The sequence below is a fragment of the Staurois parvus genome, unplaced genomic scaffold, assembly GCF_062004578.1.
Source record: "Staurois parvus isolate SC_StPar_1 unplaced genomic scaffold, SC_StPar_1.0 ptg000149l, whole genome shotgun sequence".
Lineage (NCBI taxonomy): Eukaryota > Metazoa > Chordata > Amphibia > Anura > Ranidae > Staurois > Staurois parvus.
Genome location: NW_028317945.1, coordinates 6952414 through 6971758, shown reverse-complemented (window position 1 = coordinate 6971758; position 19345 = coordinate 6952414). Strand labels below are relative to the sequence as shown.

At 42.2% G+C, this 19345-nt stretch overlaps 1 protein-coding gene across 1 annotated transcript in view; it reads left to right on the top strand.

Annotated features, from left to right (window-relative positions):
- Window positions 1–19345, top strand: part of TAB1 (TGF-beta activated kinase 1 (MAP3K7) binding protein 1) — a 145302-nt gene that overhangs the window by 85780 nt on the left and 40177 nt on the right. The window contains exon 6 of the mRNA XM_089674287.1: window positions 17827–17940. Coding sequence (XP_089530413.1) covers window positions 17827–17940 — 114 coding nt within the window. The remainder of the gene's footprint in view (window positions 1–17826; window positions 17941–19345) is intronic.

The following is a 19345-nucleotide window of genomic DNA, read 5'->3' as shown; positions in this document are numbered from 1 at the left end:
CTCAATTCAAACTGGTTTGTGGTTTTACTGAAGATCCTTTCTCGACTACTGCACAAGATAAGAGGAAATGACCCTTGTGTATGGTGGGCCTTTTGGCGCTTGTTTTCTGTGTTACCCACTTCTCATTTTATTGCTTGGGGACATCCCATAATTTGTGAATACAAGTCCTGTATGTAAGATTAAAATCATAAAAACTTTGGCCTACATGTAAGTACTGTACAGGACAGAGGCTCATTCCCTCTGTGTCTTGATCACTCCTTGCTTGTTAAAAAAAAAAAAAAAAAAAAAAAAAGAGAAAAACTCAAGTCTTTTGGAGTAGTCAGAGTTATGAGTGGCGTGCTAGGGGTGGTCCTAGGAAGCACCTTCACCTGTAGGTAGCTTGCATATAACCCATGGTCTATGAATACAAGTCCTATACTGTACTCCAACATAAGGAATTTACAGACAAGTCAGAATTCTTGTTTTTTTTTAAGAATAAGATTTAATGATCATTTAAACACATACATATACAAAGCATAAAGGGTCAAAAAATCATTTGGCTGAATTGAAACAAACATACAAATTCACTTGTGGCTTTTGGCCCCCTTAATTACTAACCATAAGGTGACTGTCCTCTCTTATCTCCTCAAGTAGTAAAAGAGTTGAGAAAAGAGAAGGGGAAGATAATAGGAAGGGAGGAGGGTACCCATTCGGGAGCTAGACTACTATTTTCCCTAATTAAATATGGAAATAAAGTATAAGATTCAGAGGAAGGACTGAAGTCTATTCAAATTTGAAAAAAAATCAATCCAAGTATGCTATGTTTCCATAAATTTATGAATGGCAGTCTTATAAAGGAGCTGTCAATTCTTCCATCCTAATGATATTTTTTAGTTCAGTCAACCACTCTTTCACATTGGGAACTGTAGTCAATCCCCAGTACCTAGGGATCAAGGTTTGACCTGCACATGAATCTGAGGAGGAAGCCCTTTTTGACCTTAGTAACTAATTCAGGAATAAGGGATAGTAATGTTACTTCCGGGGTCTCTGGCCGCACTCTCACCGTAATTTGGTTACATAACTGAAAAACAGATTTCCAATATGAACTAATGTGTACAGGACCACCAGATGTGAAGCATAGAAACACTCTTTCCCACACCTCCAGCTTCTGTCAGGGATAGATGGAAACATCTTATGTACAGTGAAGGAAATAATCGGCATTATTTCTGGCTACCAGGTGTCTTTCATACAGGTAACAAGCTGAGATTAGAAGCAGTCTCTTAAAGGGAGTGCTGCTAATCTCATTTTGTTACCTGTATAAAAGACACCTGTCTACAGGAGCAATCAAACAATCAGATTCCAAACTCTCCACCATGGAAAAGACCAAAGAGCTGTCCGAGGATGTCAGGGACAAGATTGTAGACCTTCACAAGGCTAGACTTGGATACCGAATCATCGCCAAGCAGCTTGGTGAGAAGGTGACAACAGTTGGTGCAATCATTCGCAAATGGAAGAAACACAAAACAACTGTCAGTCTTCCTAGGTCTGGAGCACCATGCAAGATCTCACCTTGTGGAGTGTCAATGATCATGAGAACAGAGGAATCATCCCAGAACTACACGTGAGGATCTTGTCAATGATCTCCAGGCAGCTGGGACCACAGTCACCAAGAAAGCAATTGATAACACACTACGCCGACAAGGATTGAAATCCTGCAGTTCCCCCAAGGTCCCTCTGCTCAAGAAAGCACATGTCCAGGCCCGTCTGAAGTTTGCCACTGAACATCTTAATGATGCAAAGGAGGACTGGTTGAAAGTGTTGTGGTCAGATGAGACCAAAATCGAGCTCTTTGGCATTAACTCAACTTGCCGTGTTTGCAGGAGGAGGAATGCTGCCTATGACCCCAAGAACACAATCCCATCTGTCAAACATGGTGGTGGAAACATTCTGCTTTGGGGGGGTTTTTCTGCTAAGGAGACAGGAAAACTGCACCGCATCAAAGGGACGATGAACGGGGCTATGCACCATCAAATCTTGAGTGAGAACCTTCTTCCCTCAGCCAGGACATTGAAAATGGGTCGAGGATGGGTGTTCCATCATGAAAATGACCCAAAACATATGGCCAAGTTAACAAAGGAGTAGCTCAAGAAGAAGCATATTAAGGTCCTGGATTGTCCTAGCCAGTCTCCAGACCTTAATCCGATTGAAAATCTGTGGAGAGAGCTGAAAGTTTGAGTTGCCAAACGTCAGCCATCAAACCTTAATGACTTGGAGCGGATATGCCAAGAGGAGTGGGCCAAAACCCCTCCTGAGATGTGTGCAAACCTGGTGGCCAACTACAGGAAACATCTGACCTCTCTGATTGCCAACAAGGGATTTACCACCAAGTGCTAAGTCATGTTATTGAATTTCCCTCATGAACATGCAAATCAGTGCATAATTTGTTAGACATGCATTTCTTTTGAATTTTTTTGTTGCTATTCTGTCTCTCGGTGTTACAATACACCTACCATTCGATTCTTAGACTGATCATTTCTTTGTGAGTGGGCAAACATTCAAAATCAGCAGGGGATCAAATACTTTTTTCCTTCACTGTAACTTAAAAGGACACCTATATCATTTGGTTAGTAGCTTATAATGACTTTCTTGGCTGGCTATGCTTGACTTAAAGGTCAAAAAAAAATTTTGGTCAGTCATCCTGTAAGATAAGGTCTCCCAACGCCCTCTCCTAGTCCAGTGGCGTATTTGCCTAGGGTGGCGCCCACCCCCCCTTTTCCCACGTAAGGGACACTTCCGTGGGAAAGGGACAGAGGCTGCTGTGTCTTACCTGTGTCCACGACTCCGTATCCCACGTCGATCCAGTCCACAAGGCGCTGCTGGATGAGGGGTGCAGAGGGTGTCCATCTGGTGTCTTCATCATCCTGGATCTTGATTGCGATGTGGCAGGGATGACAAGCTGCCCCTCGAATCTGGCCACACCCCTGGGATCACTGGGCAGCCTATGGCAGCCTGTCCCTCCCTCTGCAAGCTCCGCCTCCTTGCTGGTGATTGGCCGCCAGATCTGTAGCTCAGAAAAGGCACACAGGCGGCCAATCACAGGCAAGGAGGCGGAGCTTGGAGAGGAGGAGCTTAGTGGCAGCGCGAAGATTGAAGATCGAGTAATGGAGCAGCTGAAGCCGGTGCAAAGGAGCAGAGCGGCTGGAGAAGGAAGACAGCTGATGGGTACGTGTCTGTGCCTGAAGGAGGGAGCCCGGGCTGAAGCAGGGGTCAGCACAGCGATGTACAGTGAGGAACAGAAGTATTTGAACACCCTGCAATTTTGCAAGTTCTCCCAATTAGAAATCATGGAGGGGTCTGAAATTCACATTGTAGGTGCATCCCCACTCTGAGAAACAGAATATAAAAAAAAATTCAGGAAATCACATTGTATGATTTTTAAAGAATTTATTTGTCTTGCACTGCTGAACATAAGTATTTGAACACCTAAGAAACAGCAAGAATTCTGGCTCTCAAAGACCTGTTACTGTGCCTTTTAAAAAGTCCACCTCTACTCCACTCAGTAATCTAACTTAGTAGCACCTGTCTGGGCTCTTTAAAGACACCTGTCCACCCCACAGTCAGACGCCAACTACTACCATGGGCAAGACCGAAGAGCTGTCAGAAGACAACAGAGACAAAATTGTGGACCTCCACAAGGCTGGAAAGGGCTACAGGGCAAATGCCAAGCAGCTTGGTGAAAATAGATCAACTGTTGGAGCAATTGTTAGAAAATGGAAGAGGCCAAAGATGACTGTCAGTCTCCCTCGGACTGGGACGCTATGCAAGATCTGGGGTATCACTGATGATAAGAAAGGTGAGGAATCAGCCCAGAACTACGAGAGGAGCTGGTCAATGACATGAAGAGAGCTGGGACCACAGTTTCAAAGGTCACTGTTGGTAGAATACTACGCCGTCATGGTTTCAAATCATGCATTGCACGGAAGGTTCCCCTGCTCAAGTCATCACATCTCCAGGCCCGTCTGAAGTTTGCCAATGACCATCTGGATGATCCAGAGGAGGCATGGGAGAAAGTCATGTGGTCAGATGAGACCAAAGTAGAACTTTTTGGTCTAAACTTCACTCGTTGTGTTTGGAGGAAAAAGGATGAGTTGCATCCCAAGAACACCATCCCTACTGTGAAGCATGGGGGTGGTAACATCATGCTTTGGGGGTGCTTTTCTGCAAAGGGAACAGGACGACTGTACTGTATTAAGGAGAGGATGAATGGCGCCATTTATTGTGAGATTTTGAGCATACAACCTCCTTCCCTCAGTCAGAGCATTGAAGATGGGTTGTGGCCGGGTCTTCCAACATGACAACGACCAGAAGCACACAGCCAGGATAACCAAGGAGTGGCTCCGTAAGAAGCATATCAAGGTTCTGGAGTGGCCTAGCCAGTCTCCAAACCTAAATCCAATAGAACATCTTTGGAGGGAGCTGAAACTCCGTGTTGCTCAGCGACAGCCCCGAAACCTGACAGATCTAGAGGAGATCTGTGTGGAGGAGTGGGCCAAAATCCCTGTTGCAGTGTGTGCAAACCTGGTCAAGAACGACAGGAAACGTTTGACCTCTGTAATTGCAAACAAAGGCTTCTGTACCAAATATTAACACTGATTTTCTCAGGTGTTCAAATACTTATGTTCAGCAGTGTAAGACAAATTCTTTAAAAATCATACAATGTGATTTCCTGAATTTTTTTTTTTTAAATTCTGTCTCTGAGTGGGAATGCACCTACAATTTCAGACCCCTCCATGATTTCTAAGTGGGAGAACTTGCAAAATTGCAGGGTGTTCAAATACTTCTGTTCCTCACTGTAAGTATAATTGGTGTCAGTGGGAGTAATAGTGCCCCATCATTAGTGTCAGTGTGGGAGGAATAGTGCCCCCTCATTGGTGTCACTGACACTAATGAGGGGGCACTTTTCCTCCCACTGACACCAATGATGGGGCACTATTCCTCCCACTGAAACCAATGATGAGATACTATTCCTTCCACTGACACCAATGATGGGGCACTATTCCTCCCACTGACACCAGTGATGGGGCACTATTCCTCCCACTGACACCAGTGATGGGGCACTATTCCTCCCACTGATATCAGTGATGGGGCACTATTCCTCCCACTGACACCAGTGATGGGGCACTATTCCTCCCACTGATATCAGTGATGGGGCACTATTCCTCACACACTGACACTAATGATGAGCCACCATCATTGGTATCAGTGGGAGGAATGTTATCCCATCATTAGTGTCAGTGGGAAGAATCGTGCCCCATCATTGGTGTCAGTGGGAGGAATCGTGCCCCATCATTGGTGTCATTGGGAGGCATCGTGCCCCATCATTGGTGTCAATGGGAAGAATCGTGCCCCATCATTAGTGTCAGTGTGAGGAATAGTGCCCCATCATTGGTGTCAGTGGGAGGTTTAGCGTCCATCGTTGTCAGTGGGTGGAGCTCTAATAGGAAGAGGTGGAGCCTAAAGAGGAAGGGGTGGGGTTTGCAGATGAAAGGGTAAGACAAATTTAGTTGCGGGGGGGTTGTCCAATTATAGTCTAGCCTAGGGCAGCACAAAACCAAAATACACCACTTTCCTAGTCTCTAATATAGTAAGGTCGATTAGGGAAGTATGGGTAAAAAAATATTATAGAGCTGGGAAACGCCATGTTGGCAGACATTGCTGTTAAGGCATAGATTTTCAAAAGGGGTTAAATCACTAAACAATTGTCCAGCAGTAGTAAGATGAGCATGAAAAAGTTTGAGTTGTAGGTATTGGAGCCATCTGCCAAATCAGTTCCCTTTCAGTATAAGAATCTGCTACACTTCAATCCTGACAGGAATTCAGGGTTGCCCAATATTGGAGTTAGGGGACATGTATGGGTTGAAAGTTTAAGGTTACAAATGGCCGAGTGCCATACATCCAAGAGCAAAGCAACTAAAGGAAGAGTCTGCTTGGGTGGGTGATTTGATGGTCAGACCCAGGGGAGGGATTAGGGTTGTGGTAGCCATTAAGTGTTCAATGACCACCCAGTGTTTTGTGTGCGCACGAAAGAACCAGTCAGTGATTCATATCAGGACTGCTGCCATATAATAGAGCTAAAATGTAGAAGACCCACTCTACCCTCTAGCTTTTGTTTGACTAATATATTGTTACACTCACACCACGCTGTCACTGATACACAATTATGGCACTCACTGCTTCACTCTGCACAATGATTTTCCAGCTCATGAGACCACAATCTACACCCTGTTCCAAATTATTATGCAAATTCTATTTAAGTGTCACAAAGATTAAATATTTATTTTTTCAGTTTAACTCATGGATGGCATTGTGTGTCAGGGCTCTTTTGATCACTGAAAACAATCTCGGACACCTGTGATAGATTGACAGGTGAGCCCAATTTAAGGAAAAACTACTAAAGGAGGGTGTTCCACATTATTACGCAGAGCACCATTTTCAAGCAATATGGGGAAGAAAAAGGATCTCTGTGCTGCCAAAAAGAGTGAAATAGTTCAATGCCTTGTACGAGGTATGAAAACATTAGATATTTCACGAAAACATAAGCTTGATCATTGCACTATTAAGAGATTTGTGGCTGATTCAGAGCACAGTCGGGTTGGTGCAGATAAAGGCACATTGAGGAAGATTTCTGCCAGATCCATGCATCGGAACAAGAGAGCAGCTGCTAAAATACCATTACATAGCAGCAAACAGATATTTGAAGCTGCTGGTGCCTCTGGAGTCCCACGGACATCAAGGTGTAGAGTCCTCCAGAGTCTTGCAAATGTGCATAAACCTTCTATTCGGGCACCACTAACCAGTGCTCACAAGCAGAAACGGCTGCATTGGGCAGAAAAATACATGAAGACTAATTTTCAAACAGTCCTGTTCACTGATGAGTGCCGTGCAACCCTGGATGGTCCAGATGGATGGAGTAGTGGATGGTTGGTGGATGGCCACCCTGTTCCAACAAGGCTGCGACGTCAGCAAGGCGGTGGAGTCATGTTTTGGGCCGGATTTATGGGAACAGAGCTGGTCGGCCCCTTTAGGGTCCCCAAAGGTGTAAAGATGACCTCTGCAAAGTATGTGGAGTTTATGACTGACCACTTTCTTCCCTGGTACAGAAGGAAGAACTATGCTTTCCGTAATAAAATTATCTTCATGCATGACAATGTACCATCTCATGCTGCAAAGAATACCTCTGCATCAATGGCTGCTATGGGGATAAAAGGAGAGAGTCATGGTGTGGCCTCCATCCTCCCCTGACCTCAATCCTATTGAGAACCTTAGGAGAATCCTCAAGCAAAGATCTATGAGGGTGGGAGGCAGTTTACATCCAAACAGCTGCTCTGGGAGGCTATTCTGACATCTTGCAAACAAATTCAAGCAGAAACTGTCCAAAAACTCAGAAGTTCAATGGATGCAAGACTTGTGAAGCTGCTATCAAATAAGGGGTCCTATGTTAAAATGTAATGTGACCTGTTAAAATGTTTAAAAAGTTAAAATGTTGTTAAACGTTTGATTTAAATAGCTTTTGATTTCAGTAAATATGCTGCAAACACAACAAATGACAATTTTCAGTTCTTTACAACCTATAAAGTGTTTTGAAACTTACTGTTCGTAATAATTTGGAACAGTGCATTGTAAGTTTATGTTTAAAAAAAATACTGTTATCATTAGGTTTGTTCAATAAAATTTGAATTGTACTTTTAATAGTTGATAACATGAGAATTATGCTGACTGTTATTTACATCAATTATTTAGGTAAATGAGAAAAATATCATTTGCATAATAATTTGGAACAGGGTGTAAGTGCCAGCAGACTGAGAGTGATTGATTGCTGCTGGGTTTGGCTAAATATGCAGTTAACCATTAATCTTCCCAATATTAATAAATAGTAATGTGACTTTATCACGTCTGATTTTATGAATTGTGTACATTTTGAAAGTGTGAGTTGGAGAAGGGGTCTTTTGTCCATCAAGTACGATATCTGACAGCATAGAGCAGGCCTAAATGGCTTTTACTATATCAGTTGGCCCTGGGTAAGACATTTTATTGCATGCTATGTATTCCTAATGAGGTTAAAAGAGTGGCAAAATTAAAATGTTTTACAGTTTTATGATGGGCTATTCCTAATTCCCTCAGTCAGAAGTGCTGATAACCTTGGCAGATGTTTATTGTAAACTAACATTGAGATGGCAAGCAAACTGACATATTGCAGGATTCTGTTACAGAATTCCTGTTAAAACATTGTTAGTTATTTACAACTTTAGCAATTCCTTTTATTAGTTATCTGCTAAGTAATAGCCAACACAATAGCTTCTGCTATTTTGAAGTTATTTTGGAGTGTCCAGACCCTTAACAAACTATTTACTCAATCTAAAAACCTATGGAGATGCACTCTTGGGTTTATAGCAGTTCTGAAAGGGAGGGTCACCACTGCTCTATTATTTAAAAAATGTAATACTCCTGTTCTCTTGTTTTCGGGTTCCCAGTCTGCACTATCATCACAGACTCGAATAGGAAGAGTCTGAAAAAACTAGAGAAATAGAGGCAATATGTCCATCTGGTAGAGTGACATTTGTTCCTTTTATGAATATTTCTTTGTAGTCCAAGAAAGCAACGTGCATTGAGTAGTTTGTAGTAAGGATAAATAGGAGTGCTCATAAAGTACATTGGGGGAAACAAAGTACAACTGTTAGCACACATCATAGTACTTGCTTATGAGTAAACTCCTTGTAGCACACAAATCTGATTTGCCATTGATTTAACATCGTAATTATAATATCGATCGAGGAATTATTAAATAGTGTTTAATATACGATGTTACAGAGACATTCCAGAACAGCAGCTTAATGCCAAGGAGATAAGTATTTGGCTAGTTATTTACTAACAGGTCAGTGTTTTTGGTATAAATGAAACATGGGCATACTATTTAAATACTGATCTGTTCTAGACACGCTGTTCCAGTTGCATAAAGCCATTTGTTCTGAAGCAAAACTTTGCTTTATAATGTAATATGATCTAGTTTAAACTACAGTATCTCACAGAAGTGAGTACACCCCTCACATTTTTATAAATATTTTGTTAACTCTTTTCTTGTGACAACAGTGAAGAAATGACACTTTGCTACAATGTAAAGTAGTGAGTGTACAGCTTGTATAACAGTGTATATTTGCTGTCCCCTCAAAATAACGCAACACACAGCCATTTATGTCTAAACCGCTGCCAACAAAAGTGAGTACACCTCTAAGTGAAAATGTGCAAATTGGGCCCCATTAGCCATTTTCCCTCCCCGGGGTCATGTGACTCATTAGTGTTACAAGATCTCAGGTGTGAATGGGGAGCAGGTGTGTTAAATTTGGTGTTATCGCTCTCACTCTCTCATACTTGTCACTGGAAGTTCAACATGGCACCTCATGGCAAAGAACTCTCTGAGGATCTGAAAAAAGAATTGTTGCTCTACATAAAGATGGCCTAGGCTATAAGAAGATTGCCAAGACCCTGAAACTGAGCTGCAGCACGGTGGCCAAGACCATACAGCAGTTTAACAGGACAGGTTCCATTCAGAACAATCCTTGCCATGGTCGACCAAAGAAGTTGAGTGCATGTGCTCAACGTCATATCCAGAGGTTGTCTTTGGGAAATAGACGTATGAGTGCTGCCAGCATTGCTGCAGAGATTGAAGGGGTAGGGGGGTCAGCCTGTCGGTGCTCAGACCATACGCCGTACACTGCATCAAATTGGTCTGCATGGCTGTCAACCCAGAAGGAATCCTCTTCTATAGATGATGCAAGACTGCAAACCATTTGCTGAAGACAAGCAGACTAAGGACATGGATTACTGGAACCATGTCCTGTGGTCTGATGATACCAAGATAAACTTATTTGGTTCAAGAGTGTCAAGCGTGTGTGGTGGCATCCAGGTGAGGAGTACAAAGACAAGTGTGTCTTGCTTACAGTCAAGCATGGTGGTGGGAGTGTCATGGTCTGGGGCTGCATAAGTGCTGCCGGCACTGGGGAGCTACAGTTCATTGAGGGAACCATGAATGCCAACATGTACTGTGACATCCCCTCCCTTCGGAGACTGGGCTGCTGGGCAGTATTCCAACATAATGACCCCAAGCACACCTCCAAGATGACCACTGCCTTGCTAAAGAAGCTGAGGGTAAAGGTGATGGACTGGCCAAGCATGTCTTCAGACCTAAACCCTATTGAGCATCTGTGGGGAATCCTCAAACGGAAGGTGGAGGATCGCAAGGTCTATAACATCCAACAGCTCCGTGATGTCATCATGGAGGAGTGTAAGAGGGTCCAGAGGCATCCTGTGAAGCTCTGGTGAACTCCATGCCCAAGAGGGTTAAGGCAGTGCTGGAAAATAATGGTGGCCACACAAAATATTGACACTTTTGGCCCAATTTGGACATTTTCACTTAGGGGTGTACTTACTTTGTTGCCAGTGGTTTAGACATTAATGCCTGTGTGTTGCGTTATTTTGAGGGGACAGCAAATTTACACTGTTAGGCTCCTTGTACACGGGACATTTGGAAAACACTTCTGAACGGTGGAAACTGACTGCTGGAAAACGTAGGTAAAAAAAAAGCCTGTTTAGCCACGTTTGCATACCGCGTTTGAGTGTTTGCATTTAGAAGTGTTTTTTTATTTTAAGATAACCTCAGGAGACCTTCCAAAATGCCCAGAATGCACTGAAAAACAATAAAAAAAAAAACTATTTCAGACATTTTGAGCGAAATAGTGAGAGCAGAAGCAGAGAGAGCAGTATGTGTTGAGATTACCTATCTTTTCTGGTTGTATTCACTATGGATCTCATCATGAGCATAATGCTGCACGTTCTACCATATTTTCCTTTACGCAAAACCTGGAACTGACTGTGCTGGTGTGCTAGGTCCGTTTGAATACATGAAAAACGCTTTGCATTGATGATGAAAAAAGGTTCTGGACAGCATTTGGATATGGAACAGTTAAAAAAAAACGCTTATAAGCGTGGTTACAAGCGTTTCAAAACGCTGATAAAATATACTCCTGAACTCAAGTTTGGTGCGTTCAAAAAAATGACTGTAAACTCAGCTGTCTGTAAACAACATAGTGTACATGGATACATAGGAAAACATTAGGGAGAGTTCAGGGCCTGCTGAATAAAATGCAGAAAAGCTCCTGAACGTGAGTTTATCAGCTGCAGTGTACATGAACCCTTATACAAGCTGTACACTCACTACTTTACATAGTAGCAAAGTGTAATTTCTTTAGTGTTGTCACATGAAAAGATATAATAAAATATTTACAAAAATGTGAGGGGTGTACTCACTTATGTGAGATACTGTATATAGATACATATTTTTTATTTCACCCTCTGCAATCCTGTCTTTCTTTTTTTTTTTTAATTTATTACTGTAGAATGACTGCCTTGCTGAAGGGGTCAGGTGTTAACTCAAACATTTTGATCGCTACAGCTGCTGTCTGGCTGATATATTGGACAGATTCTATCAGTTAATGTTTTCATATCTACAGGTGTGTGAAGTAAACATGGGAAGCCTTACACAAAATACTTTTTATAGTTATGTTAATAAAAGCATAAATGGTGATCCTTTTATTGTTTTTATATTTTTGGTCATCAAACCCTCTTCAGCTGTTAAAATAAAGGCTAAAAACCTATTTTTGGGTTTTTTTGGGGGTTTTTTCAGCAGAAGTGTCAGCTTCATAGAATTGGTGATGATGTCTCAGTTTGTCCGGGTAACCAGCTCTTGGAAGTGGTTGTACCAAATTTCTTCCATTGGAAAGTTATGAAGGCCACTGTTTCCTGGGAACCTTCAGTGCAGCAGAATTTTTTAGTAGCCTTCCTCCGATCTGTGTCTTGCAATAATCCTGTGTTTAAGCTCTACAGGCAGTTCCGATGACCTCATGGTTTTTGCTCTGATACTATATGCATTGTCAGTTGTGAGACCTTTTATAGGGAGGTATGTGCCCTTCCAAATCATGTACAATCAATTTAATTTACCATAGGTGGACTCCAATCAAGGTGTAGAAACCTCTCCGCAATGACCAAGTGAAATGGGAGGCACCTGAGCTAACTTTCAAGTGTTGTTGTAAAGAGTCTGAATACTTATTTGATATTGCAGTTTTTTATTTTTAATACATTCACAGACATCTCTAAAATTCTGTTTTTACTTTGTCATAATGGGGCACTGAGTGTAATTAGAAGAAAAATTAATTTAAACAACTGTAGTATCCGGCTTCAACATAACAATATTGAAAAAAGTGAAGGGGGTCTGAATACTTTATGAATGCACTGTATATACCATAGTCTGTAGATTCTATAACTTTCACACAAACCAATTAATATACACTTATTGGGATTTTTTTTTTACCAAAGATATGTAGCAAAATAGATTTTGGCCTAATTTTTGAAGAAATTTGATTTTATTGGATATGAAGTATCACTTGTTTTTCCAAACTTTTCTATATTTTGTCATTTACATAGCAAAGGAAAAAAAAACCTAGTGGTGATCAAATATCACCAAAAGAGCTCTATTTGGGTGTAAAAAAATTATATAAATTTAATTTGGGTACAGTGTTCCATGACAGAACAATTACCAGTTAAAGTAGCACAGCACTGACTAGCAAAAAATGCACTGGCCGTGAAGGGGGTAAAACCTTCCAGAGGTCAAGTGGTTAACCACTTGCCCTCCTGAGGATATACCCCCCTTCTTGACAAGCCATTTTTTGCGTTACAGCGCTGTGTTACTTTAACTGACAATTGCGCGGTCATGCAACGCTGCACCCAATTTACGTAATTTTTTCCCCCATGAATTGAGATTTATTTCGCTGGTATTTGATCGCCTGTGTGTTTGTTTTTTTGCACTATATAAAAAAAAGAGTTTTGAGAAAAAAAACAATATTTGACTTTTTGCTATTAAACATGTCCAGTAAAAAAAATTTTAAAAATCAAATTTAGTCATAAATTTAGGCCAAAATGTATTCTGCTACATGTCTTTGCTAAAAGAAAAAAAAATATCCCAATACGTGTAAATGAATTGGTTTACGTGAAAGTTATAGTGTTTACAAATGGCTGTATATATACTGGAATGTTTTTTTTTTTATCACTAGTAATGGCAGCGATCAGCAACTTCTAGCAGGACTGCAGCGGGCATTCTGACACTGGGGGCTGGGGGGAACTGACTTGGTGTCACTGACATTCCCAGTGACACCAATACAGTGATCAGTGCTAAAAAAAAACCTGACACTGTACTAATGGCACTGGGCAGGAAGGGGTTAACATGATCAAAGGATTAACTGTGTGTTGGGAGTGTTTTACTGGGGGGCGTTGTGTTGGTGCTTCACTGTAAGCACACTGCTCTGGATGGCTGTGCTGTGCACAGCCATCCAGAGCAGTGTGCCCGAGCCAACAGGGAGGAGGACTGTTCGTAAACAAAGTAGTCCTCCTCGCCATGGGAGATGCTCGGTATCCACTGGGCGCCGGCGGGTAATTACCAGCCGGGACCCGGTGATTGACAGCCGCGGATAGGGGGTGCGTGCTGCTCTCGCGCCCCCTAACGGGAAATACAAAATCATGTATATATACATGATTTTACGCACCCCTGCCGCCCTGTAGCAGTATATCTGCTATAGGGTGGTTGGGATGTGGTTAAACTGAATTTGTGACCAGTCTATAAACATTTAAAGGGTAACTCCTCCTACTGTTAATCAGAGCCAGTGAGGAGAAAGGGGGGGCGGGGCTCAGGGACAAGCACACACTAGTGCCCCGATAGCAAGTGTCTTGCTGTGGGGTCACTCAGCAGTGGGAGGAGCCAGGAGCACTGGGGGGGACCAGAGAACAGGAGGATCGGGGCTGCTCTGTGCAAAACCATTGCATAGAGCAGGTAAGTAAATAACATGTTTGGTATATAAAAAGAAAAAAGAATTACAATAATTTTAATCCATATGATAATATGCTGCAAAATCAGTGTTTTAATATCCACACAATACATATATACAATCCACCATTGATTCCAATCGTGCAAATCTCTTCATCTAAATAAAATCCTTTTCGAGGTTTCGTTAACTTTAAATGGCGTGATTGTATCAGTGTTCACTAAACCTGTCAGTGATCATAAAATTATGTTTTTTTTGTGTATGTATAATCTTTATGGAACATTTGTGATGTGTTCATGCCATCAGATAGTTTTTAGTACAATACAGTTCTTTGTTATGTTGTGATCATATTTTTTTATATGACTAGATCACTGTGTCAGAGGTAGATAGTGTTCAGAGCACTGCACTCTTTTTAGATATAGTTTAGAACCCTGAAATCTGCTAGTAATGAATTAGTCACTTCATATTCCCTCAGAGCAAAAACAGGCAGAAATCTGCGACAACGTTTGTTAAAATTCTTGGAATGTACACTAACTGGCCACTTTATTAGGTACACCTCGCTGGTACCAAGAAAATATCCCCCACACCAGTACACTACCACCAACAACCTAAGCCATTGATACAAGGCAGAATAGATCCATGCTTTCATGTTGTTTACACCAAAGTCTGACCCTACCAACTGAATGTCACAGCAACCAGTCTGCCCATTCTCCTCTGACATCAACAAGGCATTTTCATCCACACAACTGCCACTCACTGGATATTTTCTCTTTTTTGGACCAGTCCCTGTAAACCCTAGAGATGGTTGTGCGTGAAAATCCCAGTAGATAAGCAGTTTTTTAAATACTCAGACCAGCCATCTGGTACCAACAACCTTGCCACATTCAAAGTCACCTAAATTCCCTTTCTTCCCAATTCTGGTGCTCAGTTTGAACTTCAGCAAGTCGTCTTCACCACATCTACATGCTTAAGGGCAGGTTCACACCAGATGTAGTCCAGTGCATTTTTTTTCTGCATCAAAAATGCATGCACAGTGTTTTTCATGTATTCCAATGGCCCTAGTTCACACCAGTACAGTCAGTTCTGAGTAGTAGTAGTTCAAAGTAGAACATGCTGCATTCTTTCTGCACAGAATTGTACTGTAAGATAGCAAAATGTATCAAAAACACACTGGAACAGAGTGTGGTGTAAACTGAAAGCAAAAATGTATCCGGAATGTGTTTGTGGTGTGAACTGTTCCTAAATGCTTTGCCGCCATGTGACTAATTAGCAATTTGTGTTACCCAGCAATTGATCAGGAGTACCTAATAAAGTGGCCAGTGAGTGTACATTGATTATGCATAGGGGATTGGGTTTTTTTTGTGGAGTTATTCTTTAAGTATTTATGTTTAACAAGCACTAAATGTACTTTAAAACAAGCCCTAACTAACCCCTGTAGATGCAGGCACTATATAGAAATCCATCCTCAATTTCACTGCAGAAATACTGAAAGCATTCAAGTCCTTGCAGCTGCACCCTGATTGCCCCCCAAGCTGAGCTACTGTTTTCTGTTTACAATAGAGATTAGAAGGCTGCGGAGTCCCTATTGGGAAGGGGATGTTGAGCTAGCTGGCTTAGACAAAGACCTTGGAGATTCTGCTGTTTATTTTGGGGATTAATTACTCCACAGTGCTTTCAGGTACAGAGGTCAGTAGGGCTTAATTTAAAGTTAATTTACTGCTTGTTAATTAATATGTAAATACAGTATGTGATACTATAGTCTGTCTGCAGATTCATTTGCCGACCGCAGATAGCCGAATGATGGCTACACTGTGGCTGGCCAGTTCTGGGAGGGTGTCATATGACGTCCTCCCAGAACGCGCTCTCCTGCACGCCCCCGGCGATCTCCGTGATCGCTGTGTCCTACGGACACAGCTGATCACGTGATGTGGTAAAGGCCAATCACAGCGGCCTTTTACCACGTGATCAGCCATGTCCAATGACACGCTGATCACCGGGAAATGCAATTGCCGATTCTTGGCTGTACTTTCCTCACTCTGTCAGAGCGTGAGGAAAGTACTGCCGAGAACCGGCAGTTGTCAGAGCAGGGATCAGCACTGATGATCAGTGCCCAGAAGTGCGCCCACCTGTGCTCAGCAGTGTACCTACCTGTGCCACCCAGCAGTGCCACACACCTGTGCTCAGAAGTGCCACCTACCTGTGCTCAGCAGTGCCACCCACCTGTGCCCACCCACCAGTGCTGCCAGTCAGTGCCACCAGTCATTGCCCAGTGGTTGTGCCAGTCAGTGCCCAGCAGTTGCGCCAGTCAATGCCTAGCAGTGCCACCTATCAGTGCTGTCTATAAGTGCCGCCTATCCGTGACACCTCATTAGTGCTGCCTATCAGTGCCCATCAGTGCTGCCTCATCAACGCACATCAGTGAAGGAGAAAAATTACCTGTTTGAAAATTTTTATAACAGAAACAAAGAAACTTTTTTTTTTTTCAAATTTTTTGCACGTTTTTTCTTTATAGCGCAAAAAGTAAAGTGCCCAGCGGCGATTAAATTCCCCCGAAAAGAAAGCTTTATTTGTGAGAAAAAAAATTATAACAATTCCATATGGGTACAATCTTGTATGACCGTGCAATTGTCAATCAAAGTGCGACAGTGCTGAAAGCGCAAAAATTGGCCTGGCAAAAAAGGGGGTATAAGTGCCCGGTAGGCAAGTGGTTAAAGCTTACCATATCAGATAGTTGTATTTTCTTAACAATTTCTAAAACAGTCTAGTGAGTTTTTCTTTTCATGAGTTCAAGCACTTTAACCGCCTCCCGCCCGCCACATAAGGAAATGACAGGCGCAAGGCGGTTCTCTTGTTCTGGGAGGACGTCATGTGACGTCCTACCAGTCTAACCATGCATGCGTGGCTCCGGGAGCGCGCAATGTGGTGATCGGTGGTGCGCTGTGTCCATCGGACACAGCGGATCACCGATCAACAAAAAGCCGAAGATGTCGGCTCGGTCATGTGATCAGCTGTGTCCAATCACAGCTGATCGCATGTAAATAGGGAAATGTCAGTTATCGGCATTTCTTTCCTCACGAGCTGTCACTCTGACCGCTCGAGAGGAGAGCCGGTAATCGTCATTCCTCAGAGGGGACATGTACACTGATCATCAGGGCACTGATGATCAGTGTGCCCTGATGATCAGTGTAGCCCCAGCAGTGCCAACTGTCAGTGCCCATGAATGTCAGCTGTCAGTGCACATCAATGCCATATATCAGTGCCCATCTGAGCTGCCTTTCAGAGTCACCTATCAGTGCTATATGAGTGCTGCCTTTCAGTGTCCATCAGTGATACCTGTCAATGCCCATCATTGCAGCCTCAGCGCACATCAGTAAAGGAGAAAAATCACTTATTTACAAAATTTGTATAACAAAAAACTAAGAAAAAAACTTTTTTTTTTCAAAATTTTCAGTTTTTGGTTTGTTTAGCAAAAAATAAAAGGTGATTAAATACCACCAAAAGAAAGCTCTATCTGTCTCAAAAATATGATAAAAATGTCATATGGGTACAGTGTTGCATGACCATGCAATTGTCAAAGTGCGACAGCTCTGAAAGCTGAAAATTGGCCTGGGCAGGAAGGGGGTATAAGTGCCCTGTTGGCAAGTGGTTAATTAAACTGTTAATCTCAGGTGACTCTCCAATCATGTGAACAGTCAAACTATATTGTACACAAGTCCAGTTGCTTAGTGATATTTGAAATATACTTGTAATATCACTAGTATTGGACATACTGGAGTATATAGAATGTGAATGATTTTAAACTTGTATCTATGTGCTTACCTAACAGTAGTCTGTATTTTTGGCCATGTACTGTGATAAATCCTAAAAAAAATCAATTGACATGGAATACAATAAAGTTGATGTGGTTTTTTTTTTCTATCAGGTACTAACAGGGCACTGCTTTGCAAATCCACAGTTGATGGACTACAGGTCACCCAGCTTAATGCAGATCACACAACAGAAAATGAGGATGAGATATTCCGACTATCCCAGCTTGGTATGTTTATATTTTCTTGCAATGAGTCTCAGTGATAAATGGCTCTTAAATGAGTCACCGTTGCCCACTGCCAGAATCAGCCTGGAATTTCCAGGCTACAGCTACTAATATTTTAGATGCCTTTATAAACCAGGGCTACCAAGTCATCAGTCACCAGTGACGTGAATATGATCATTAAGATTTTCCTTTGCATTGCAAATAATTTTTAAAAGAGTTTGGTAAATGTGACTTTTAAAGTAAACTGGATAAAGCTGACACTGCTGACCTCTCCTTTTGAAAATGCTAGTTGCCTGGATGTCTTATCGATTCTTTAACTTTAATAAATACTGTCACTGATCCCAAACAAGTATGCAGATTTGACTTTTCTAACTTTCACTTTTTCTGGGGCATGAGACTTAAAAGCTGAAGTTTAGCCTTTTTTTTTTTTCTCACAGCTTTCATGACATAACTTACCTGTATTGCAGAAGGTCCCATGTCTTTCAGGCAGCTGGGTCCTAAAGAAATCATCACTGAAGGGAGGGATGCCCTGCCCTCTTCCTGTGGCTGAACATAAGGCATACAAAGAGGGTTAATAGCTTTTGGCTGTGGACTGTGCTCTTGTGAAAACAAGCTCCCAAGGGAGTCCCATCTCCTCTGTCATTGAGAAGATTTTTGATTTTTCTTTTACTGCCTATAACTTCATCCTTTGAATGGGGAAGAGGATACGATGACTCATCAGACTCCCCCCCCCAGCTGACAAAACCTTCCCAGTGCAGTCACTTCTGCAACCAGTGTTATAAGGATTACTCCCTTATTGAGGAAAGGTTCCTTAGGAAGTGATCTGTACTTGTAGAGGTTCCGGCCATGTTTTGTATTAACAAGATTCTGACTTTCCCTGTGGTGGATATTTCAGTGTGTTAAGCTCCTTTGGATAAGCACTTAGATGCCCTATCCAAGCCCATATTCTCCATCTTGGGCCTATCTTACAACCTGCTATTGTAAACAGGTCCATCTGCCAGACTTTGATTGTTTGGTCCAAGGATATGTCTAGGAAACCTGGTTCTATTCTAATGGATTCTTCAGTCTTTCAGGTACTGAAGCTTCTGTCTGTGGCCCCACCTTACTGAATATATGGGTTAGCAGATATAACACATGTAGAAACCATAATGGGTCTACTTTGGATTCATATGTAAAGAACCCTTTGGCTTAAAGGATGGGTTGGGGAACCACAATGCAAAAGCACTTAATACACATGCCCTTTGATGAGGAACAATTCCTTTAAGGACATCACCAGGTGAAAGAGCACCCTATTGCCGCCACAAAAGAGGGCTATCCTTCAGGCTGGGAAACTCTTTCCTTCTAGGAAGAGTTCCTTCATTCCCCTCAGACCTTCAAGTCTGTGACCAAATCTGGGACTTTGTTCAAC